This window comes from Myotis daubentonii, chromosome 17 (genome assembly GCF_963259705.1).
Source record: "Myotis daubentonii chromosome 17, mMyoDau2.1, whole genome shotgun sequence".
NCBI lineage: Eukaryota > Metazoa > Chordata > Mammalia > Chiroptera > Vespertilionidae > Myotis > Myotis daubentonii.
This window is the reverse complement of record NC_081856.1, coordinates 30,267,030-30,293,927: the sequence shown is the minus strand read 5'-3', so window position 1 is coordinate 30,293,927 and position 26,898 is coordinate 30,267,030. Positions and strand designations below refer to the sequence as shown.

General features: G+C 40.6%; 1 protein-coding gene across 9 annotated transcripts in view; it reads right to left on the bottom strand.

The window, feature by feature from the left end:
• Nucleotides 1–26,898, bottom strand: part of SAMD12 (sterile alpha motif domain containing 12) — a 346,079-nt gene that overhangs the window by 261,072 nt on the left and 58,109 nt on the right. The window contains exon 3 of one of the 9 annotated variants that reach the window (XM_059671858.1): nucleotides 23,312–23,396. The exons of the other annotated variants lie outside the window; for them this stretch is intronic. Coding sequence (XP_059527841.1) covers nucleotides 23,312–23,396 — 85 coding nt within the window. The remainder of the gene's footprint in view (nucleotides 1–23,311; nucleotides 23,397–26,898) is intronic. 9 annotated transcript variants of the gene reach the window in all.

The following is a 26,898-nucleotide window of genomic DNA, read 5'->3' as shown; positions in this document are numbered from 1 at the left end:
GGGATTCCTCCAAAAACACTCTACACGTAACATGGGCTACCATTTACTGAGCACCTACACTATGCCAGGCATTCTGCCAGGCACCTCACATCTTTAGTTATATTAATCATTAATAAGGACGAGTCTAAATGACTACAGCTTAGGAGTGAGCCTGGGATGTCAGACTTGTAAAGCAAATATGGCTGACATTCTTGCACTCTTTCCTCTGTATAAAAATCGACAAGTCCTCTGGAGCTATTTTCCCAATCAATGGAGTTATGTCCATTCTAAAGTCCACGGAGCACAGTTTTATGCTTTTTGATGATGTGTACAGGTTTCGTGACTGCACCTTTGGTTTTAAGCACCATACAATAGTTGATACTTGTATCTGTGAGTTGAGGGATGCGGATGTACATCAGGTTTGCATGCCTTATAATGATAAGTTCTCCCTAAAGATGACCTGCTTTATGGCATGAGCTTAACGAACATGGCAGCAATTTGAAAAAGGAATAAGGTCCACAGACGGTCTACCACGCCATACATTTAAAATGGGGACTTCGTTCGTCCCAAGTAAAAAAAAGTGATTGAGTATCTAGTCTGTGTATTCTAGATAATTTGACCAAGAAAAAAAAAAGCCACAGCAACATCACTTGTGCTCCAGTTATCAGAGTGCATTCAAGTTCAGAGCACTGCACAACATGTAATAATTATGTTGGTGCTTCTATGAGTTATAATTGCCTCTTGTATGATTACTGATAATTTCAGGTAATTGTCAGCAATATGAAAGAGCTTTTTGTGGTCCCACACTGGATATTACTCTGGGGAAGGCCTTGCAGAGCTGGGAGCGGAGCTGAGGAAGGGAGGGTGAGCTTCCCCAGTATGATTTGGTTGGTTCATTCTCTAAAACAGTGGTTCTCAACCTTCCTAATGCCGCGACCCTTTAATACAGTTCCTCAAGTTGTGGTGAGCCCCAATTTCATTGTTACAAATTGAACATAATTAAAATATAGTGATTAATCACAAAAACAATATGTAATTATATATGTGTTTTCCGTTGGTCTTAGGCGACCCCTGTGAAAGGGTCGTTTGACCCCCAAAGGGGTCGTGATCCACAGGTTGAGAACCGCTGGTCTAAAATAAACACCAGGCTAGACTCTGAAGATTTAGTTACCGCATATGACAACCATATGCTGAAAGACAGCACCAGCCTTTTCAAGGAAGAGAAAGGGTCCATAAAAAAATTTTCCCATCTTCACATCCCCGACTTTTCAGAAAATGTAGTCCATTGAAACCGTGTGGAAGCCTAACCTGAATGTTTTTTACATCTGAGACATCTGAACTGGCAGGCGTGGCAAGAGATCACACGGAACGGGTGCCAGGGCTTTCCAAACGCGGTCGTGACTGCTGTCAGGAAAGAAAAAGCGCCTGAACACAACACGAGCCAATTTTTCTCCTCACTTCGATGGGGGTAGAGGGAGTACAAATCAGATAATTTAAAAATGTAAACGCTCAGTGGACTCTATAGAGTAACCCATTTAGTCCAGGACACTTAGATGAATTCACTGTTTCTGAAAATATATAACCTGTTTATGAACATATAGGCTCTCCACGGTAAAACGTGAAGTGATAAAGAGCTAGATTCCCAGGAAAAGTAATCAGAAAAGCAGGTGGTGTATGCCTCTCGTCTGAACACTCATCATTAAGATGTTTGAAGATAATCACTTCCATTTTTGCTTTATCCAAATATCAAAAGATCAGAGTGGCTCAATTTACTGTTTCTTATACAAGCGTTCCCCCCTACTACCCGCTCCCTCCCCCCTCCACTGCCCCACTGCTTTAGAAAGGAGAAGACGAAAAAGATAGTAAAACTCTAATCAGCCCGAGAGAAAGGTTAAAGCCATTCTTTTTTATATCCATTCTGGGTAGTGATCCATAAAAAATAATTAGGACAAGGGTAAACCTATTATGTAGCACAGACTCACCATCAGTCTTGTCAATCTGTATTTGCTCAGGCACTAAAGATTTGTTGGGCTCTCTGTATGCGTATAATTAAAATGTACATTAACTGCATATGTATACATTTCCTCTTCCTTCATGTCACCTAGTCCAGGTCTGTGAGAAGGCCTGCCGGCCTCTTCCCTTTCAGCCTAAACTGGCATCTCTGTGCATGCTAATCTAAAGACTGTAGGGCTGGCCACCTCTCCATTTTATTTGTTGCACTGTCCCATTTTTCACACCTTTCTAACTATCCATCCCGCAGCTGTTATCTCTCCCCAGCACTCCCTGTCCGCTGCATTTCCCTTGATCCTCCCTCTGAGCTAAGCTCCTTTCACACCATGTCTATTTCCTTCATCCCCCTGCTGAACAGAGGTGGCCGGGCACGGGTCTGCGGCTCTCAGATGCAGGCCATGCGGAGCCTTGGGGGAAGGATTTTGTATTAAAGACCTGTCAGAGCTGGCCTGAAGGAGGGCACATTTGAAATCATTTCTCTTATTGAGAGATAAGTGTTCACTGTCATTTAGTCTTCCGTTCTCGCTCTTACCTTTCACACCACGTCCCTATTTATCCTCCCGCCGCCTGCATATTTGACAATGTTATTGCTGATAGTGTTATAGTACCGGATACGCGCACGTATGGCTGAAGTGACGGATGTGTGACCCTGGGCGCTTCCTGTGCTTAATCCACCCATGCCACCCATGTGGGCTCCACCCCAGACTGTTTGGGCCGCCCCGATGATCTCTATCCAGGTGCTTGTTTTCCTTAAGGGTAATAATAATGCTAAGCGACAAGGTCAAGAATTTATTAGGCTTCTTTCTTCCCAGGTAATTAAATGGCATATCCTTGTCACCACTTCCTTTTGTTGGCCTTCAGCCAGACTCGGAAGTATTGAGCAAAGGCTGAAGGCCCCGCCTTCATTGTGTGGGTGGGGCTGGGTGAGGCTATTTTTGCCTAGTTTTTCAAGCTCACTTTGGATTGCTCATTCTTTTTCTTTTTTAAAAAATATATTTTTTATTCCAGAGAGGAAGGGAGAAGGAGAGAGAGGCAGAAACACCAATGATGAGAGAGAATCATCAATTGGTTGCCTCCTGCACGTCCCACCCAGCCCGCTATCCAGGCATGTGCCCTCACTGGGAATGGAACCGTGACCTCCTGGTTCATAGGTCAATGCTCAACCACTGAGCCACACTGGCTGGGCAGATTGCTCATTCTTAAAGCGACTTACTATACATATTTGTCAAGAGCAAATGCATTGTTCCAAGGAAGTACTGGTTAACTAACAAGGTCTGTCATTTACATGGTAATCCACATATGACAATTTGCCCAACATTCCCCACATTGTGAGCTCTCAGGAATAAGAATGTGCCCTCCCATAACTCTGCCATGTTTATAATTCACATTATAGAGGTCATTCCTAAGAGGTTGAGGGGAGGGGAGAGAGGGGGCAAAAGAAAGTTTTTCAGCAATCTTTGGGAGACTTAAACACATCTGTTCTAGGTATAGAGTAACTCAAACACTCATATACCAAACTAAGTTCCAAATGAATGGCCACCCTGAAAGACTGATACAAAGTTCAGTAATAAATTATCATCTTCAGTTAGCAAACATAAGCTTTAATGAAATTTCCATCAAAGAAAAAACCAAAGAATTATTTAAAGAGACATTTATTTATTAAATGTAGTTTTATTGATTTTAAAGAGGAAGGGAGAGGGAGAGAGAAACATCAATGATGAGAACCACCAATCGGCTGCCTCCTGGGCATGTGTCCTGACCGGGAATTGACTCCTCACCTCCTGGTTCATAGGTCTGAGCCACACTGGCTGGGCTAAAGAGACACTTTTTTAAAGTTGCTATAAACTTTTACTCTATTCGTGACAATTCTAGATTAAGGAGTTTAACATGCAGTTTAAATGTAAACTTTGTCAGCAGGGCTTTTCTGATTTGTTACATTGAGAAACAAATGTATGAATAGACACGAAATGAATTTGAACAAAATCTGCACAGCTTAATGCAGCAATTTTCAACTGGTGTTCCACAGAATTTTTAAAACATGCTATACCTTACCATTTAGTCAGGGGCACTGACCTCTTTTCCCTCAAGATTGTTAAATGCAAAAATGACAACAGCCAACACAATAATAGCCATCGGTGAGGATGAATCAAAATTATACCTTTTTTTTGGTCAGATCGGCAAAAAAGATATTTTGTGATGTGCCGCAGAATTTTAGTAATTGGTTTATGTGTACTATGAGATGAAAAAGATGGAAAATCGCTGGCTTAATGGAATAAATAGTTTTTTAATTTTTTTTCTTTATTTACATGAATTTTAAAAACCCTAAGATAGTGTGTTGCTCCTGAGGGCATAGGCAAGTAGCCATGAGAAGGTCATCCTGAGATAGATTATTCTGGTGTAAACACATTTTATACATACCCACATGATGGATTTTGTTTAGATCTCTCTACTTAATAAAATACACAATGTTCCTGGATGCTTAGGTCCTTGGAGGTCATTCTGATATTTGAGATTTCTCTAGCTGAAAATGCAATTTTACCGGGCTTTACAAAATGTACTCTTTAGATAGATATCTAACTCATAAAATATATTTTGTACCTGAAAATAGTTGGCCCAGTTGAGCCAAAGGGTGGCACAACACATGTGTGCTGTGGTACAGAAAACTTTTAAAATTAGCTCTGGGAACCGCAAATCTTACAGAGTCAGTTGACATGGCACATGGTTCATTGAAGACTGCAAGAAGGGGAGGGTGTGTGTGTGTGTGTGTGTGTGTGTGTGTGTGTGTGTGTGTGTTGGGGGGCGGGGTGCTCCCTCAACCTCCTGTGGAAATGGAAGTTATTATTTGCCTGTGGACAAAAAGATACAAGTCTAATGCCAGGTCCAGCCTTTGCAGAGTTCACCAAGTTGAAAGCAGACACCAATGTCCCACACGGAAGCAATGAGGAAGCAGCCAACTGCTGCCACAATGTGGGTTCCATGCCTATCTGATGCAAGTTATAAAACACACGTGTCATCACAGACGGCTCCCGGTGCTCAGAGAGCAGAACTCAACTTCTCACAGGGCATATTTTGCCCCCTTTTCATTATTTGGTCCATATACCTGCCTGGCAAAACCCCACCTTAGATACATTCAACTTTGTCTACTCAACTCCTCCAGCTGCCCCACTAAAGAATCAGACTAGAGAATAATACACAAGCCTTGTGACTGGTGTCCCTTGAAATTCAAGGTCAGTAACTTAAGGGGACCTTAGGGCTCCTGGACATCATTGCTACAGGTCCCTAATCTAACCATGTGCCCACTCCCCTCCTGCAGACATTCTCTGGGCTTACTGGAGCAGAAACTCCAATTCTTATTTCTGAGAAAAGAGCCAGTAGGACAGAGCTTCCCTGTGCCAGTCCTGCCATCTTGTCTCTGGACCATTTGCTCTGCTTTCTGTCTGGTAGCTCAGGATGCTCCTATGTGACACCAAACCGTCCATTTCTACACTAGACCTCACACCCTCGTGCCTACTTCAGGACGTCATACCGGCACCGCTCCCCGCCCCCCGCACCCCCCCCTTCTATTGGGTCATTCCCATCCCCATAGCACTGGATTTTTATATCTTCACTCCAAGTCCCCACATCCTCCTCCAGCTCCCATTCCATTTCTCTTTCCCTCCTTTAGAGTAAAAAGCCTCCAAAGGGTTGCCCTTGCTCTTGGTCTTCAAATCCTCAGGGTTCAGCCTCTCCTGAACTCGCTCCTATCAGGCTTCTTCCCCGCCACTCCCCTGAGACAGCTCTTCAGGGTCCCCAGTGACAGACACTACATTGCCACACCCTCAGGTCCATTCTCAGTCACCCTCACCCATCAGGGACATTGGCTTCTCCCATCCCTTCTGCTAGAAACACTTTGTTTTAGCATCCACCTCCTTTCCTTCCCACCACACGGGTTGCTCCCTCTCTAACTGTTTTCTGCTTCTTTCCAGCCTCCCCAATTTCTCAGTACCAGATGCCCCACTTCAATCCCTGCATATCTTCCCTAAGGGAACTCACCCAGTCTCCAGGCTTTAAATACCATTTACACACGAATGCCTCCCAAATGTATACCCGCAGCCTGGACTTCTCCCGGAACTTCATCTACCGAGCAGCCTGCTCAACGCCTCCCACTGGAAACGTCTAACGGAGAATCCCCAATTCCCATTCTCTCACCACAAACCGATTCTTCCTGTAGTTCTTCGATTCAGTTAATAACTACCGTGACCTTCCAATTGCTCCCGCCAAAAACCATGAGTCAATCTTAACTGTTCCTTATCTCTCATGCACACACCTATATGTGATCCATCTTCGAAAGGCTTTGGCTCGATCTTCAAAACACATCACATCTCTGACCCGTCTTTGCCATCGCCGCGGCTCCCACGCTGCCCCACCACTCTCTGGCCCCTGAATGAAGACAATTGCTCTTTAAGTGGTATGGCCCTCTTCCCTCTTGCTCCCCTACAGTCTATTTTCAACACAGCAGTCAGTAACCGATGTCCGATAATATCAAAACCCAAGCTCACTTTACGAACTCCCTCAGAGTCAAAACAAAATGCTCACAATCGCCTCCTAGGCTTTACATGGGCTACAACCACCACCCAGTTCTCTGATCTCGTCTCTTATCCCTCTTCTCATTTCTTTCTGTGCAGGCCACACGGGCTGCTTGCTGGTTCTCCAGCACGTCACGTGCTGGTTTTCCTTGACACAGGTCTTTGTATTGTGTTGGAAGGCTTTTGCCAGACATCCATGTGGCTAGCTCCTGCATTCTCTCTAACTAGAGAGGCCTTCCCTGCCACTCTATACTGTCCCCTTTCCCTGGCCACCCTATACTATATCCCTTCCACCCATCCTACCCCACACCACTTTCTCCCTTTACCTTACTTTATAATACTTTTATATGACAATAGTCACCATTTCACATTATGCATTTACTTGTTTGTGCATCAATTAAAACTCTTACTGGAATGTAGGCTCAATCAGGACAGACAATGATTATTTCGCATGTGTCTGTGTCGCCAGCCCCCAGGCCAGTGCCTGCCTGATCCAGAGTAGAAGTTCTATAACTACTAGTTGAATGAAAGAATAGCCACACAGTTCATCAGTGACTTCTCACATTGTGTTCCCATCATACCAAGCTGTGCCTTTCCCAATGATCCCACACGCTCACATTCATATACTCCAGCCCCCAGGCCAGTCCCTGTCTGAACACTTGTCCTGCCTCCCTGTCCACTGGATGGACAGCTTGAAATGCCTGTGACGTTTCACAAATGTCTCTGAAACCTGCCTGCTTCTCCCAACCTCTCCTTTACTCCCAAAGCAGTTCATTAGAAAACAACTCCATGGATGAAGTCAGGTGCATAAATCCATAACCCTGTCTCCTGGAGAACAGAGTTGACAAACATCTGCTCTGGGCCACAGCTTTGTTGGCATCAGTGAAACTTCCTAAATGAGAAGTTTGTAAATATTGGATCATCTAATTGCATTTTATTATAATTATTTTACTTCTCTATGTCCTTCACAAAATGGAATACAGGGACCCAGTCTTATTTGACCTAGAGTTGGCAAAATCTGAGTAAGTTTATAGAGATTAAATGGATACGATCAACAGATCATAAATAACACTTGCTGAAAGCATATTAAAATCCAGTTGCTTTACATGGAATATCTCACATAAGCATCTGAAAAACAACATAAGGTAGGAATTATGAAGTCCCTTTACATTTGTGGAACCCAAAGCTCAGACAAGTGAAATAATTATGGCCAAGGTCACACGGTGACAGTGGCAGAGCCTGGGACTGAGCTGTTTAACCTCAACCATCTGGCTCATGATACCATCTTGCCTCAGAAGGGCTGCCAAGAAGACCAGGGAGGTTCCCCAATCTGGCTACAGATCAGAATCACTTGAGATGCTTGAGAAATTGCAGAGTCTTTGGTTTCACCCCTAGAAATCGTTTTTTGCTAACTTTAGGATGAAGCCCTAAGGGCCATATTTTAATAGACGCCTCAAGGGATTTTGATGCTGCCAATTCACTGGCCAGGTAGGTGTAGCAAACAGAAAACAGCACACCAAATGGGGGAGATTGGGAGGAGTTTAATGAGGGGACCACTTTAAAGGTGCAGGCTGGGATAAGGTAGAGTAGAATACCCACAGAGAGCTGTTCAGACCTCTAGGCTGAAAGGGGCAGGTGAGGAAGAAGTTGCCAGAAGGTTGCACAGTTGCTACAGCTGCCAGAGAAGATAGCCTGGCAGTTTGAGCATTCAATCCAAGACCAAAGGCAATCAGAAACCAGAGAGCAAGAGAGCCTGGCTACAGGCCATAAGGGCAGCCTCATGAGGTCTGGAGCAACGTGGAGAAAGGAGATGTATCCTATCTGAAGGGCTAGAAGGAGCGTCTTGTGCTCACCCACCACTTGAGAGTCAGTTTCCTATGGAAGGTATGCTGGTCCAGTAATTGCACTGGGCATATCAGGCATCCTTCCCTCTCAGCTCTGACTCATACAATCACTGCCTGCTGAATACTTCTGTATCCCACAGACATGGCACATGAAGCCTGCCCATCCTCCGGCATTCCCACCCAACGAACAGACCCCAGGCTCCTGGCCGGAATCGAGGCGTCTTTGTATCTCTTCTCTCTCCCTTCCTTCCCATCAGTTGATCGAAAATCCTTCTGGATTCTCCATACTTGCTATCTCAGCTCCTTCCCCTTCTCTTCTTTCTCAAGACTATTTTTGCTTGAGGCCTCATCATCTCTGCCTGGATCTGGGCAGGAGCCTTATAATTGGTCTCCTTGCTTCAAACGAGTCTCTTCAGAATTGCTGAAGCATTCTTTTCAAAATGCAAACCTGATCCTATTTCTCCCAGGCTTTGTATCCTGCACTGGTTCCCCCGCGGCACACAGGTAAACTGCAGACACCAACTGTGAATGCAAAATGTTTCCTCATTTCCATTCCTCAATCATTTTTGCTAATGAAGAGAAACACTTGATTTTTCCATATTTACTGTGGATGAAGGCTTGTTAATTCTGGTCTTTTATCAGTCCATCGATCATGCATGTTCTAGGCACACAATTTAATAATAAGCAAAAGATGATATAACTGAATTATTTTTCTACTACTCATACCAATTTTTTTACTTTCTTTCCTTACTATATTAGAATCTCCAAAACAATGCTGAATAATAATGGTGATAGTAGCCCTCCTTGTCTGGTTCAGTTTAATTGAAATGATTTCAGTGTTTTGCCATTTAAGACAATATTAGCCACTGTTTTGGGGTAAATAGCCTTTATTATATTCTGAAATTACCACCTATTCCTACTTAACCTTGAACTTGTTTGTTTAATAAGGAATACCTGCTGAAGTTTAGGAACTGCCTTTAGGAGCATTTTAATACAATATCATTATTTTCCTTTATTTTGTTGTAGAAATGAATTACATGGATAGATTTCCTGACAGTGAATATCTTTCCATTTCTGGAAAAAGCCTACTTAGTCACAGCTTATTATTCGCTGACACAATTATATTATTTGATAGTTATAGCCATATGATGTTGGTCTGTAGTTTCTGTTCTTTATACTATTTTTTTTTTATCATTTTTGCTATAATTGTTATGCTGTCTTCCTTTAAAGTCTGGAATAGTACAGTAACACTAAGATTAACTGCTTGCTGATCAGTAGAGATCTTAGCTTGTCTGGTTCTTGTGATTTCTGAAATGGTAGACCTTCAATTACATTTCTAGTATCATCTATATCTTATACAAATTTTCTTCTTCCTAAAATAAATAAATAAATAAATAAATAAATAATTTTTTCTTCTTCCTGAAGAAAATATTTAAGTTTAAACTTAATTTATATAAAGAGTCATTCTTTTTTGGCATACAGCTCTATAAGTTTTGGTCAATGACAGAGTCATGTATGGACAACAACGGGAGCCTGCTTTTCCTTTTCCTTTGGCCAAAAAGGTGTACAGTTTCCTTTTCAGAGGCCTCAGGTCATTGCTTTGGGTATTCTGTCCAGGACTTATAGTTGTCATCAGTGGAAGAAATGGGCTTGGTGGGCTTCTGGGTCTTGGCCAGCACCAGAAATGACATAATTTGCATCCAAATCATTTCATTTTGTGCTTTCAAATATATTGTCACAGGAGTGAATGTTTTACCATTCTCTATCTGTGGTCTTATCACCTTCCTTGCTAATTATGTATATTTTTTGGGTGTCTCTCTTTCTCAACTACAATAAAAAAGAAGTTATTAATTTTTGGACACATTTAGCTTTTCTACAAATCATCAATTTTCTAACTGAACAATTTCAGCCTTTATCTTTAATACTACTCTTTTTCTACATGTATTATTTTTATGTTCTTTTTCTAAATTTTTAAGAAACATTTTATGTCCCTTTATTACACTTTTAAAATATTGATGTTTAAGGCAATAGCATTCTCTTGAGTTCAGCTTTTAATATGTCCCATAGATTTTGGTAGAAAAAAATTTGATTGCTTTTTAGGTAGTTTATAATTCAAGTTTTGACTTCTATTCTGATCCAAGGATAATTTAGAAGAATTTTAGTAGCACGTAATTAAGAGCCTTATGGTCATCACTTTTGCACTGATTTCCTTTTTAGAATTATTTTTAGTTATTGGATTATGATTTGAGAACATGGCCTATGAAAATTTAGGCCTAAGAACATAATATTTGGAAATATCCCACAGATATGCAAAAATACATATACTTTTCCTCCTTATAGAATTGAAAGTTAAATATATTCAATTTTGTTTATTAAAATACATTGTTTGCCTGACTCCGGTTAATTCTCAAAGATGTGTAGCAAGATCACACACTAAAATTTTATTAATATCAAGTCCTAATAAATTTTGCTTTGTATTTTTTCAGTTTCATGTGTGCATTTATGCTTATAACTAATATATCTTGTTTTATATTGTGCCTATTATAATTAAGTAATGTCCTTATTTATCGTGTTCATGCTTTTCACCATAAATACCCATGTTTGCTGTTAAAATTATAATCTCTTTTTTCTTGGTATCTACATGCACATTACTGTAATTTAAACCATTTTTCATCTCTTTGATTTTAAAGTGCTTCAATGTTGCTGAGTTTTAACTGAATCTGTATAAAATAAGAAGGAAATTTTTCATGTTCATAATAATAAGCAACTGATACACAATTCCATTCTTTGTATCTTCCACTATTTATTTTACTGTGATGTTCTCTTTTCCCTCTTTTTATTGGCTTAGTCAAGTTATCCTTCACTGCCTCCTCCATTTGTAACCTGGTTGATGTCTAAGTTCTGTCTTTCTTGAGAGAATTAGGAAAAACTGAATGTGGACTTAGTGTTGTTTTTGTGTTAGGTATAATAATGGTATTGTGGCTACACACTTTTTTAAAAACAGAAGTCTCATTTATTATAGTTACATACTAGTATATTTTTCAATGAAATTATAGTATGCCTGCTTACTTTACAACATCCCAACATTGTGTGTGTGTGTGTGTGTGTGTGTGCAGGGGGGACCAGGGTGGGGGGGGGGGAAGGGGGAGAATAGTTAGACCAATACATAAAACTATATACTAGTTGAAACTAAGTATCAGGTAACTGGGAGTCCATTTTATCATTAAAAAAAAACAAAAAACTTTTGTGGCCCTAACCAGTTTTGCTCAGTGGATAGAGCATCAGCCTGCGGATTCAGGGGTTCTGGGTTCGATTCCGGTCAAGGGCATGTACCTTGGTTGCGGGCACATACCCAGTGGGGAGTGTGCAGGAGGCAGCTGTTTGATGTTTCTCTCTCATCGATGTTTCTAACGCTCTATCCCTCTCCCTTCCTCTCTGTAAAAAAAATCAATAAAATATGTTTTCTAAAAAAACAAAAAGCTTTTGTGTATGTGTAATATTTCATATTAAAAGTTTAAGGAAAAACTCATTTTTTATTAATACAAAGGCTTTTGTGTTGTTACTGAACCTCCTCCATGTTTATGTTATTGTTTTCATTGATGTTACTGGTGGTCTCCTCCTGAACTTCCATAGCACTAAGTCAGGGTCAGCAACTGTTTCTGTGAAGGACCAGGTGGCAAACAGGTCAGGCTTTGAGGGCCAAGAGCCAAGACTGAGGATATTATGTAATTACATATATAGCAGGAGAGAAAAATCAATCCTCATAAATTCTTTGTTGGCTAAATTCAAAATATATAATAGCAAGAATTGAGTATAGTTTTTTAAGAATATATTTTTATTGATTTCAGAAAGCAAGGGAGAGAGAGATAGAAACATCAATGATGAAAGAGAATCATTGATTGGCTGCCTCCTGCACTCCCCACACTGGGGATTGAGCCTGCAATCTGGGTATGTACCCCGACCAGGAATCGAATCGTGACATCCTGGTTCAAAGGGTTGACACTCAACCACTGAGCCACAAGTATAGTTTTTATAACACAAGCCTAAGGTCTACTATAGTTTTATAATACAAGTATAGTTTTTATAATACAAGCCTAAGATCTACTAATTAGAAGAGTGAATTCTTTTATGGGTAAATTTTGCTTAATTGAGGTTCAAAGTTAGTTCAAAGCTCCTATCTATCATCATGGTAGAAATGTGGCCCCTCCTCTCTGAAAGCCTTTCTTTACTTCTCTGAAATACAGTGATGTTCTCTCTTGGGTACTCAGCAGAATGCATTACCTGCATCTTCTTTTCTTTGGTTCCTTAAATACTGTACTGAACTTTTCACTTAGGGAGGCAGATTAAGAGTATAGGGTCTGAGGTCAGACTTTCTGGACTCAAATGCCAGCTGAATGACCCATTAGCTCTACCTAACTTCTTAACCCATCTAGAAGCTCCAGGCACCTCCTCTACAAAAGGACTCCTAGTACAACAGGGTTGTAAAGATTCATGGAGGAGATAAATGCAAAGATTTAGAGGAAGGCATGACCCATTATCAAGCATTTGATGTGTTATATTTCTTTCACTTTTTTGCAACCATTTAAAACTGTAAGATGATTCTTACTTTGAAAGCCATTCAGTAGCAAGTGGTTGGTCTGGGTTTGGTCCATAGGCTGTCATTTGGCAACCTTGGAGGAGTTGCTATCTATTCTGAGTGATTTGCCTATCTTTCCTCTCTCTGGTTTCTGGGACCCTTTTATGTTATTTTCCTTTGCCCCTTTGGGGCTCTGTTCACCCTTAGATCAGGTCCAGCAGCTGAGGTCCTTTAAGCAAGAATCTGCTAAGAGGCAGAAGGCACAATGCACCTACGAACCAACAATGGCCAGGTTGGCAGTTGCCGGTCCCAGATGTGGTAGACATTTCCACTATTCACCTTTATACAGTTCCCTCTAACTCTGGTATAGAAAGAATTCCACTCCTCCTCAACTTCCAAAACTACATGTATCCACGTGAAGTGTTCTGTCCAATGAATATGAGAAAAAATGACATGCAACACTTCTGGGTGAAAACATTTAAAGGTCAGCATGAAAATACTCATTTTCCCTCCTTCTTGCTACAGTGACTATTGAGTTTCCAGATGACAGACCCTCAATCAGCCTGGGTCCCTCATGCAGAAACCTCAGATCATGGATGATTGACACGTAATATGAAAAAGAAAGAAATGTTTGCTGTATTTCTGCCACTGAGAGTTGGGGAATTTTTGTTTCCACAGATTAAACCAAGCCTACCAGGACTAATATACCATGGCATGGAATTGTTTCCTTCTTGGATCCCTCAGCTGATAAAGCTGGTATTCTCCTGCTCACATGGAAATAAAAGACTCAGCCTAGGTAGTCTCATTCCTCGTCATAGCTCTTCGAGGGTCAGGGTCTTCCAAGGGCCACTTTTGGTCTGGTACTGCCCTTCATCCAAGGTCCACAGCACTCTGCAGATCAAGCTTGCTCCAAATAGTCCCCAGGGGCCCTCCCCCACCGCACCCCATGCTTGACTTGGCTCCTGGCATGACCCTTTGGTTCTGGATTCCAGAAAATCCCCAGGTGCTCCTGCCTAACCCATACCTACTCCACTCAGGAGACAGAAAACAATTAAGCTGGAATTAGGAAGGAAGGTGGCAGAGACCTGATTCTGTATCACCATTTTCCTAGGCAAATTCCAAGGTAGAGTTTACAAAAATGACTCCTGCCTTCTCTCTAGCATCATCTCTCTCAACTCTTCATTCATTTTACACTGGTCTTGTGACATACAGTCTGCTATTCATTTGCTGTCTTCTTTACTACAGCAATGCTGTTATCTTACTTCATCCACCTTCTTACCTCTAGTCCCTTCGCCCAAACCTATTAGCACTATTCCCAGTTCCATGTTCTTCTGAAGTACTTCTATACTTCTGTACACCTTCAACATGTGAATGTTCATACTACGCTATTATCAACCACTCATTTCACAGTCCTGGGCCTGGCATAGGTGTCTAGCCCATGAACAAACATGCATTGTCTTTGACTCCTTTGAACTCTCAAATCTAGCCATAAAGACCCAGAAAAATAAGACATGTTTTAACGGGAAGCTATGCAGAAAGGAAAGGATGTGCATGAAAGGATGGACTTGTTTTCCTTGGGAGAGAGGAATAAAAAATGATCAGAAATGTAGCTAACTAAATAGTATCAAATCAACAACTTAACTGTACATGTCCAACATGAAGTAATGTAGTTGTGCCAGAAGTGTATGACAGCACATAGATAATGGGCATAAACATTACTGGAGTGCATGAACTCATCCAAATCACTACTGGAAATATCTGAGAATCTGTCATATGTTCATAAGCAGATTGGAAGTTCCTTAGAGATAAGCTCTCCCCAGGACATATTAAAGGCACTAACTAGAATATTTTTTAATTCATACAATTCTCATCTGTTCTAGCGAAGGATTAAAAGAAAACACTAATATGTATCAAGGACCTATTACCGGCCAAATACTGTCCTAAGTGTTTTGTATTTAATACTTTATCCTTACATCATTGCTGTTTTAAAAATAATTTATTACTTTATGTTTCAGAAGAAAAATTAAGACCATCAACTAAATAGTTAAATAATACAATAATATAGGAAAGTGTGATTATCATCCTTCACCCACGCATTTAGACATTCTACAAAGGCTATCTCTGTCTAATTTGGTGTGATCCTTCCCTGTCCCTTTCCAGACATGTATATGTATGTACATAAATATAAGTACATTTCACATAATTGGATCATATTATACTTAATAATTCTATTATTCATGATTCCATAATATTATTTGTGGGTCTACCGCATTCATTTAAATATCTGCAAAACATTCCACAGAATGAATATACCACGACTGACCAGCTAGCCCTTTTTTTTTTAATATATTTTATTGATTTTTTACAGAGAGGAAGGGAGAGAGAGAGTCAGAAACATCGATCAGCTGCCCCCTGCACATCCCCCACTGGGGACGTGCCCGCAACCCAGGTACATGCCCTTGACCGGAATCAAACCCGGGACCCTTCAGTCCGCAGGCCGACGCTCTATCCACTGAGCCAAACCGGTTTCGGCAGCTAGCCCTTTTTGATGGTCATTCGTTTGTTTCCAGTTTTTCACTCTAATGGATGCACCATCATTTAACTACTCTCCTCTTCATAAAGGTTGCTGCTAATTTTTTCTCTACAACAAAATATTTTGAAACAAGAATCCTTGGTACATATATTATTGTGAACAACTGAAGAATTCTTGATGGATTCTTAGAAGTTGAATTGCTGGGTTAAAGGGTATATACATTTTGCATCTTGGAATTACTGCCAATGTAACTTAAACAGAAGCTTTATTTAAAAATGCCTCTATGAATACTATATGAAAGTGCTCCTTGTCCCACATAACTTGCTTTTTCATTTTTGCCAAAGGAAGGCCATTCTTTGAAAAATGAATCTTTTTTATTAATGGGGTTGAGTCTTTCTATACATTTATTATGATGTAAAATTTTCTTCTCTGAATTGTCTATTTATTCCTTTAGCCTATTTATCTACTGTCTTACTGATTTGCTGTGGATATGAGTTTTACTAAGTCTGTTATAGATATTAACTCAAGGTCTACTATTTATGTATCTTCTCCCATGCTGCCAACTACGTTTAACTGTGTTCACAGTGGCTTTGTATTTAGAAACCCTTAATTTTATGATGCTTAAGAAAGCCTTTCCCCTATATTGCCTTCTGAAACCTTTGAAACTTTGTTTTTTCACACTAGCGCTTTAACTCATCAGGAACTTATACTTGTGTATGGTACAAAGAGAGATATCTATTTCTGTTTTCTTTCTTTCTCCTGAAAAGTCACGATTTCAATTTTGCTAATGACAAAAATAAAACTCAGAAATGTTAAGAAACTTGCTTGATATTTCAGAGGTAGTAGCAAGTGACTTGCCTGGAATGTTACCTGTTTGGCCCTTTCTACCAAACCAAGCCATCGCCCAAGAGCTATTCATGATACTTACCACATTAAGACCTTATTATTACTTAACACTCAGCACAAACAAGCCTAAAAATGTTGCTCACGTCTGCTGTGTTGCTTTAGCAGTGAGAGGTGCCTTGGCATTGCTGATCATGTTTAGAGACACCTGCCAAGATCTGCTTTGCATTTGCTCAGAGATGAAATCACGAAGTCCAGGAATAGAATCCCATTACTATTCAGCACCAACTAGCTATCATGAAAATGAGGGTGCCGCGTGGAACAGTTTGACTGTTAGTTATGGAACAGATTGACAGCTGTCAGAGGGGAGGGGCATTGGGGACTGGATGAAATAAGGTGATGGGATTAGCAAAAAAACATACATACATAGCACATGGACCCAGACAACAGTGTGATGATAGCCAGAGAAAGGAAGTTGGGGTAGGTGGAGGTGGGCAAAAGGGGGATAACTGGGAACAAAAAGAGACTCTGCTTGGGGGAATTAGCGTACCATGCAGTGTGCAGATGATGTTTTGTTGAGTTGTATACTTGAAACCTGTATGGTTTTCTGAACCAATGTCACCCTAATAAATTCAATTAAAAAATAAGGATTGCTCACACTGAAACTTTCTCAAAGGACAATCCTATGTTCTCTTGGCTGATGTGAACATGTGATAATAACCATGGAAGAAGAGTAGGTGGACATTCTATCCAAGACCAGGAAGCCAAACTATTCTGACTTCAGGTATAGCCACAAATCCCAAGCAAATCCTGTCCTGCAGCAAGCTACATGGAGAGTTGGCTTTAATATTTTCTGTTTCATCAATCTAATGGAGTCCATTCCCAGTTGACAGTGGATTTCTTTGTGTCTGGAAATGCTCCCCATACTGCCCAACCCAAAGCCACAGGATCCTGGGGATTATGCTGCTGGCTACCATGCTGTCACAGGTGATTGAGCAGGGGTGGACCTCTAACACACACTGGGCCAATCAGATTCTCTCTCCACTAGCAGTTAGAGCTGGAAGCAAAGAATGAAGTCAGCTTCATCAAATGGCTGAAACCAGATGACATCAACTCTGGAGCTATGGGGTGGCCATGTGCTGACACATAGATTGGGAAGCAGAGGTACTAGCTTCAGGGAAGAGGAGACATATGAAATATTACAAATAGAGAAGCAGAGATAAGAGTTGCAGAGATAAGATTACTATCTGGGTTTCTAATGACTTTATGGTTGGGATCATTCATTCGTAAACAAATATTTACTGAGCACCTAAGATGTGCCAGATACCATTTTAGATAACTAGAGACTAGAAGATATATTGTGTTACAATAAATTCTTCTTTTTTGGTTAAGCTAGTGGCAGGGGTTTCTGTTTGTTTGTTTTAACCAGAGACCTATAACTTATACAGATGCATAAATACAGGAATCCTTTATCTGTGGGATTTTTATACTCTCAGCTGTTCCAGATGCTGTTCCATTTATTAGGCATTCAATCCATCTCCTTGTATCAAGACTCATTTTATAGGCCTCTTCAATCACCCTCAGGTGACTCCAAGTTCTTCTAGGGTAATGGTTCTCAACTACATGACACAGGTCCCCAGTGTATTGTGATCAATTATGAGGTATATCATTAATTTTTAAATTATAACGAAGTACTAAAGTTGGCTAGTGCTTTATGATTGGGCGGCCCTCCCAAACCCTCCAAAGAAGAATCAAGGTCATCTGTAATAATGTCATCCTCACTTGCATTCCCATATATTTTCTTGGTGGAAGAGAAATTGTCCACAGCCATAACCATGGGTGTGTACAAAGGGGTACGCTAGTTATGTGAAAACCATCCCTACTGTTTTTCAAAGTAGATGGAAGGTTAAGAATCACAGAGACTGTGTCTTTCACAGAATTCTAAACAAATCACAGGAGCCCAATAAGCAGCTGCTGTGGCTAATGCAGCTCTTGCATTCCACTCCTTAAGTCCGCACCATTGCAATTGGCCAGACAGTAAGTGTCCACGTGGATTCTGGTCCTTAGCCCTTGGAAAAATGTATCGCCAACAAAGGTTGGGTAAAGTCAAATAATAAGGTCAAGCAAAGGTAAAAACAATGTTACTTTTCGTACAAAATCTTAACATGTGACTTTTTGGTTGCATCCCTTTCTCATGAGAAATGCCTCTCCCTCAGGCCATAGGTTCCTGGTAGGGCAGTGTTTGGTCAAGGGGTGGGCATTTGGCTGCAGTGGGCCAATCAGAAGTTGAAATGACAGCACACGTGTCCTCAAACCTCAACTAGCAGAATCCTGTAAGCGTAGAGCTACAAGGAACTGTCTTTCCCAGAGAATGAAGCCAACCCAGAAAAACTACCCCTTAGTATTGTGTTATTTCATTAAACCTTTATGACCAAGGGAAATAGATAGCAATTAAGCCCATTTTTCTGATAAGGAAACTAGGACTTTAAGTCCCTGTCCAAACTCATATAATCAGCAAACAGAAGAGCAGAATTTTCTGTCTTAGTATCTCTGGCTTGTCCTCCAAGAAGGTATATAATGTTTTAGAGTAGTCCTTCCATTATCCAGTGGATGAAAGAAGCTTCAGTTAGTATCAAACCCTTTGAATACTATATTTTTCCCCCTTACAGTACAAACATACTGTCAGCATCACCACTCTTGCATTTAGGGGACATTATTAAGTAACATAAGGGTTATATGAACACACGCCCTGTTAAACCATGACAGCCCATCTGATAACCCAAACGGCTACTAAGCTGACTAATGGGCAGGAAGCATATGCAGTGTGGAGAGACTGGACAAAGGCACAATTCATGTCCTGCATGGGATGATGCAAGATTTCATCACAGTACTCAGAATTGCATACAATTTACAACTTATGAATTGTTTATTTCTAGAATTTTCCAGTTAGTAATCTTTGGAACGATTAAATATTTCCGTGGCTGACAAAAGTTAACCACGGGAAGCAAAACCACAAATAAAGAGGACTACTGTATATAAATTTGTAGCCAATCTGAAAATATCTACTCATGAGGCTTTGGCAAGTCTTAGGGCATCAGTTGACTCATACTTTAGTGCTTTTAAGCTTGGGGTCAAGGCTACTTCATCTGTAAAGAATCAGATAAGTATTTTTAGGTTTGTGGGCCATACAATCTCCATCAACATTACTCAAACCTGTTATTGCAGTGTGCAAGCAATAACAGATAACATGTAAATGAACATATGTGGCTGTGTTCTGATAAAACTTTACTTACAAAATAGGTAGTGAGAAAAGGTAGGATTTTGCCTATGGGTAATTTGCTGTTCAAGTTATTACTCACCCTGCAACCAGACTGTAAATTCCTTATAGACAAATACCATATGGTAAATTGTTCTATATTGTTTTATAATTTACCCATGACTAAACACATGCGAACACACACTTATTTCAGCAACAAACTGCCAGACACAAAGTACACAAATGTACTAATTGAATTGATATGTTAACTCATAATAATTTTGAGTATTTTGACTCTTGAAGATGAGTGCTTTCAAATATCTCATTGGCAATAAATTCAAAAGCATTAAAATGAGTAGGCAATGCTAGGAGGGCATATGCCCTTTGAAAAGGGGCAGTCAATTTTACTGCTTGCATGGATGAAAGAACTGTTAAGCCAGTGAGCAACAGGCAATGCTGGCTGCACGAAGAATAGATGTTAGGTACTTCCTGGCAATAGGAAGATAAGAAAATGCTACCCCCTAAAGATACCCTCTTTCTTTGAGAGGTGTACATATGATTAGATCATCTCATTTTCAGTGGGAAAATACTAATTTTCCAACAGCATTTGTTTTTAAAATTAAATCACTTCATGAATGTTTAAGATATAACTGAAAATTCCCATGAGATAATAGTATTTGCTACAAATATAAATTATTACTTAAAATATTGTACTAATAAGAGAATACAATCTTAGATATAACTTTTTAAAGTCTGGTTTCTAAGGGAACATGTTTCCAAGGGCATTTGGAGAAGGAGGTGGCATTCTGACTTCAACTTCCAACATCACTAGATGGGAATACAAGGGAGTTGTCCCCGGTCTTCCAGAATTAAGAAATCAGAGAACAAAAAAGGGCAAATTTTATGACAGTCGCTTTCACTTAACTAGATCCAAGTGAAAGTTAATTTCTGAGCCTATAAACATTTAGGTAATGATTTTGCCTGTAAACACCATTTCAAATAATGCCTTTTCTTTCTACTATGAGGAATAATTTCCTTTGGACAAAGAAGTCTTATGTGTAATATATAAAACAGAACCACGGACTTCCCATATTTTCCTTTCTGCCTACACTCTTCTCCTTTGCATCCATGATTGTTCCTACCCTACACTTAAGTGATCAGGCATCTTTGCACAAGACTAGGGGAAAGGAAGCCAAAAAGAAACAGGAAAAAAAAAAAAGCAATCAAAGAAGCGAAGGAGAAAAAGGAAATTTAAAAAAAAGAGAAAAAGAAGGCAATCTAACATGAGCATGGTGACTCTAGTTCCAAGATGAGTGAGTTTGGGAGATGGAACACACAGCATGGTAATTACAGTTAACAACACTGTATTGTTGCCAGGAGAGTAAATTTTAAGTGTTCTCACCACAAAAAGGAAATGGTAATTATGTGCTGTGATTGAGGTGTTAGTTAACCCTAAGGTGATAATTATTTTGTAATATATAAATGTCTTAAATCAACACGTTGTACACCTTAAACTTATACAATGTTATATGTCAATTATATCTCAATGAAGCTGGAGGAATACTGCATGGTACACACACTTGAAAGTTGCTAAGAGAATAGATCTTAAATATTCTCAACACACACACACACACACACACACACAGGATAACTACGTGAGGTGATATATGTGTTAACTAACTTTAGTGTGGTAATCATCTCTCAATGTATAGCAAACCATCACACTGTACATGTTAAACTTACAATGTTATATGTCAATTACATGTATCAATAAAGCTGCAAATAAATAAAATGTAAGAAATTTTTTTAGTGGGAGGGTAGATGAAACGAGGAGAAAAAATAAAGAGAAGAGTTAACACAGCCTAAGAATAAAGAAAAAAGGGCTATCCCAGCAAAACAAAACAAAAACGGTAAGATGACAGAGAACCTTGAATGAGCTACTCCACATCTAGAGCCCTGTGGATTTGGTACTTGTCCCCTGCCTTCATTTTGGGCAATCCCCAGAGTCTATGCATTTAGTCCTAAAATCACATTCTCCACTTGTGACTCCAACTACACCTCATGTGTACAACTTCCAAATCCTGTATCTCTATCACTGATCCATCTTCTAGTCCAGCCGTGGGCAAACTACGGCCCGCGGGCCGTTCGGCTGTTCTATCCGGCCCGCGGAGCCGAAAGAGCGGAGGGTTCTCTTGCTCTCCCCTCCGCTCCATCACCAGCAGCAGTGTTAACATGGCAATGTCGGGAAACACGGCCGCAGCTCCTTCTTCTGAGTCCAGTTTAAGAACCCATTGTGGCCCTCGAGTCAAAAAGTTTGCCCACCGCTGTTCTAGTCTCTCAATCTGCGTCTCCAATTTTCAGCTGTAGAACAGCCACCTTCATCTCAACCCTTAAGGTGACCCAACAAAAGCTCACCTTTTCCTTCAGCCAGCTTCCCTTCCCCATACCCCTGTTTCAGTTCATAGTAGAAACCTCAGGGATCTTGATTCCACATCCCTCAACAATAAAGAGTCTTCCATCCTGACATAAGTTAGCATCCATTCATCCCTTTCCATCCCTTATGATAGCATTCAAAATCTTAGGCACTCGTGAATTTCTAGAATAGTCTTTATCTTTCATCACTTTTTCTCTAGCATCTCCCCGTTCCAAACCACCGAAGCTAAATGTTTGTTGATAAAATGCAATTTTTACTCCATCAGTCTCCTGCTCTGAAAGACTTCGGTGGTCCCCTCTGCATAAAAAAAACAATGTCAAGGTTAATCTGTGGTTATATGCCTAGAAACTGAGATTAAGGTCCCTGAGTTTTAGAGCAAGTAAGAGACCGAGTGAAGAGGGCTCCTGACTCTAAAGCTAGGCCCCTTTATGACACCATGTCCAATCTCAGCCGAAGTACTGCTGTTCTTCACCCCCCAGAGCTCCCATGAGCAGTCTGGATCCAGGGCCAGAAATCAACCTCTACTGTATACCTCCTCATGGGATACACAAAAAACATTCAGAACCAGGCTTGGCACAAAGGAAGCTCTTAACACACTATCATCCCTGCCTTCACATAGTCTACTGTGCAGCGAGGGAGCTGAAAGTCACTGCGACCAAGTGTGATGAGACAAGAGGCACAGGGTGCCGTCAGAGGATGTGACCCGGGCTCACTCACACCTTAGGTGGTCACGGAAAGCTCCTGAACTAAAGGACATTTCAGAGGAGGCTTTAACAATGATGAGTAGCATTTTGCTACCAAAGCAGAGGTGGTAAGGTAGGGGGTGGTTTCTGTAAACCCCAACCCTGATAGGGAAGAAGAGGACTACACTCTCCTGCTCTCAACCAGAATAACACTGTGGCACACAGTTCTTCCCAGAGCCCACACCCACTTTGCCCATTCATCCCACCAGCTCCCAAGGTGTCCAGATGAGGCCCATCTGGAGGGGAAGCAAACTTAAATCAGGAGGACTGTCAAGGGAACCAATGACCCGATTTGCTTGCAGGGCTGATGGCAATGGAGTGAGAAATTAGTCCTGCAAAATATTTTAAATTTAAATGTGTAATCGCTCTTATTTCTAAAGATTCTTTTTTTAAGGATAGCAAATATTGAAATGTTGAACTAATTGGCAAGCCCCTCTGCACCCCTACTCCATCCCTCCATTTAGGCAGCTCAACTGGTAACACATTGGGAAATGGCTTTATGAGCCAAGGTGATGATGTCAGCCTCACCTCGGCAGATCTGCAACAGGGGGTGGGACAGAAGGAATGCATTACACAGACGCAGTGGGAACCCAGCCCGGCAAGCTCTTGGCGCCTGGAACAGAACAGAAGGCCACGTTGGTTTGCTTTACAGTAGGCTCCCAGCAAATGCAAAACCAAACTCAGGCATTTAATTAGGGATACAAAGTTTTCTCTCGCCCAAGATCATTGAAAATCATTTTTCTTTTTTGCAAAGGAATGTTTATAAGATATGCAGACTTTTGCTTGAGTCTCATTCGGGAATAAAGAAATAGAAGCCCCCTACCAGCTGATAGGTAAGCACAGAATCGGCAAAGATCCCAGAATCTAATCCATGAATGTGGAAAGATTAGTTCATGCTTGCCACTTGGAACTGGGGAGAGACCTGGAAATGATCATCTTCTATGTAGAGGCAATTCCTATGAGAAGGAATACTTTCAGCAGACTCTTCATACATACATATGTATCAGACACACCCAAGAGTCTACCAAAAGCCTCTGGATATCCTCGTGCTCGTACCTAGCATGCCCATCCCCAATTTGTTGGCCAAGTCAAGAAAGACTTCAATGAGGCTTCTCCTGGTTTCCCCAAGACAGAGTCAGTCTCTCCTCTCTGTGTTATCCCAAACCTGGCCCCTAGTATATAGTTCTGTTACTGCAGATATGACACTGGATTAGAATTCATCATTCATACTTCTGATGCCCCAGTAGACTACAAACTACCCAAGGCCAAAGTCCCATGCCATTCACTCCAGGATCCTTGCACCAGGCACAGTGCCAGCAGGATGTACTTGATACAGGTTGAGCAACATGCTAAATGAACAACACTCTACACAGCTCTCTGCTAAGAGAACTGAAGTCTTTGTGGTTCTCTGAAAAAGTGGCATGAGAGCACATCACGTTAGATTCATGGATTGATAGTGCATATGTCCTAAGCTTCGTTCATTTCCTAATGTTTATCCAAATCAGTCTAAGACATGTGTTTTCTTAATATTTTTCTTTAAAATGAGTCCCTTTTTAGTTTTCATGTTGCCTTAAGCCACAATGATTGGAAAGTCATGATTTGTGTGCTAATTAAATTTTTTTCAAGTATACATTAGAATATTGAATTATTAAACTCAACCCTGTTTATGTATGTATCACCTCCAGCCCTCCTGCATATAGTCCGAGACTGGTACATGTACCTCACTTCACAAATTCTGGCTTAATAAAACATGCAAGCTGCTAGGTCATTGGATATTGCCAAGCCCAAACTATTCATAAACAGATAAGAACACTGAGGTTCAGGAGGGTTCTATTTCTTTCTTGACTGATGAAGTGAGTGAGTGGCAGAGACTGGACAAACATCGAGGGTGCCAACTCCCATTTTAATGTTTTGTTTTGACAACGGCGACAAATAGGAGAAACGGATAAATCCCAAACATCTGACACATTATTGAAAATATTTTCAAGATTTTTTTTAAAATACCCTTTTATGAAATAGACCACCTAGAAAATAAAACACACCTGGTACTGTAATGGATATACAATGTTTTCTCCTTCCTGGTTTAACTTACAATGTGGTAACAGTACTTTGTAATGAAAAAAAAATGAATACACCACATGTGATGGTTAATTTTATGCATCAACATGACTAGGCCCAGTAGTTTGGACAAATATATGCTATTGCGAATGTGTGTGTGTTTTTAACATCAGTTGATGTTACTGTAGATTACCCTTTGCAATGATCAATTTTATGTCACCTGGCTGCCCAGATAGTTGGTCAAACATTATTCTGAGTGTTCTTCTGTGAGGGTGGTTTCCATGGAAATTAATATCTGAATTAGTAGACTGAGTTAAGCACATTGCCCTCCCTAATGTGGGTGGGCCTCATTCAATTAGTTGAAGTTCTGAACAGAACAAAAAAGCTGGCCCTCTCATGAGTATGAGAGAACCTTCCCATCTGACTGCTTTGAGCCGGGACATCAGTCTTCCCCTGCTTTTGGATTAAAACTGAAACACCAGCTCTGCCAGGGTGCTGAGCCTGCCGGATTTTGGACTGGAACAACACCATTGGCACTCACGGGTCTCCCACTAGCTGACTGCAGATTTTGGCATTTCCCAGCCTCCATAATCTGGTAAGCCAATTTCTTATAATAAACCAAACTTGCACAGACTATTCTGTTTCTTTGGAGAACTCTAATACACCTTCCGTAGTATAGGTGGGCCTCATCCAATCAGTTGAAGGCCTCAAGAGCAAAGACTGAGATTTTTCCAAAGAAGGAATTTTGTCTCAAAACTACAACATATAAAAACCCTGCTTAAGTTTCCATCCTGCTGCCAACCACCTGCCCTGTGGATTTCAAATGTGCCAACCTCCAAGATATACCTATACCTATACCTATACCTATACCTATACCTATACCTATACCTATACCTATACCTATACCTATACCTATACCTCTTATTGGTTTTGTTTCTCTACACAACACTGACTAATAGACCATATTTTTCCATGTTTGTGCATTTGCAGGAAGGGGGGCTCATACCTAAAGATGACCAATCAGGGATTGGGAGGGGGGATCAATAATTCAACAACTACAAAAAGAAAAAAAGCTAGCATTCATCTGTTGTTTGTTAACACAGAAACTGTGAGAATCAAACAAAATAAGCAACACACAGAGTAGCTCCACAAATTAATTATAAATAAGTTTCCATTATGACTTTCTCGGGGCACACACTGGAGAATTGCTTTCCTGATGTTGTTTATCTTTACACTTGATTTCCATTCTTTGTTTTGTTTAAATCACTAACGGAAAAAAACGAAGACACTCTTACTCAAGATTCACAGTTTGTTTACGGTATCTTTTTCTTTTTTGAGTGGGTGCCAGGAAAACAATACAGCAAATCCATTTCCCTAAAACAACAGCATTCCTCTTCTTCATTCCCCCAGTCCCAGTGATGCCAGCTGGGTTTCTTCTAGTGTCTCACTTTGTATTACTCACATAACAACAATGAGCCTGTCTTCTTCCACACCATCACAAGGACTCTGGATAGAAAACTTCCGCTAATGAATCAAATAAGGGAATGAATTCTATAGCCCATGTTGACAGCCAAATCAATATTCAAAATTATTAATGTCATAAAATGTAAATGAATTCTCTTGTACTCTGCACATCGGCACATTGTAAATTTCCCGTTTCCACTAAATAACACATAGTGCCAATGGAGAGCAGACCAGCTCCTGGCTGTGTTATGTATTTATCACTGCATTTACCGAACAGAGAAACAAACCATAAGAAAGTGTCTTTTATTCTATAGGTAACCCAACCAACACAGTCCTTGTCTTGCTGCAACTTGAAACTGGTCATGGGTGTGACTGGCTCCTGGTCAATTCAGGATTTAGCAAAGTAATTTTAACTTTTAAAAGATCTTTTGGGCACAATTACCAATCCCTGGTATTTGGCAATTTCCAATGTGTTCTCCAGTTATGAAGGGATGTTCTTTCTACTGCCTGGCTTAGAAAAAAGAAAAGAAGAAATCACATCCTGAATATTAAAACCCAAGTGTCAACCTCCTATCCAGGGCATCATAGTGCCC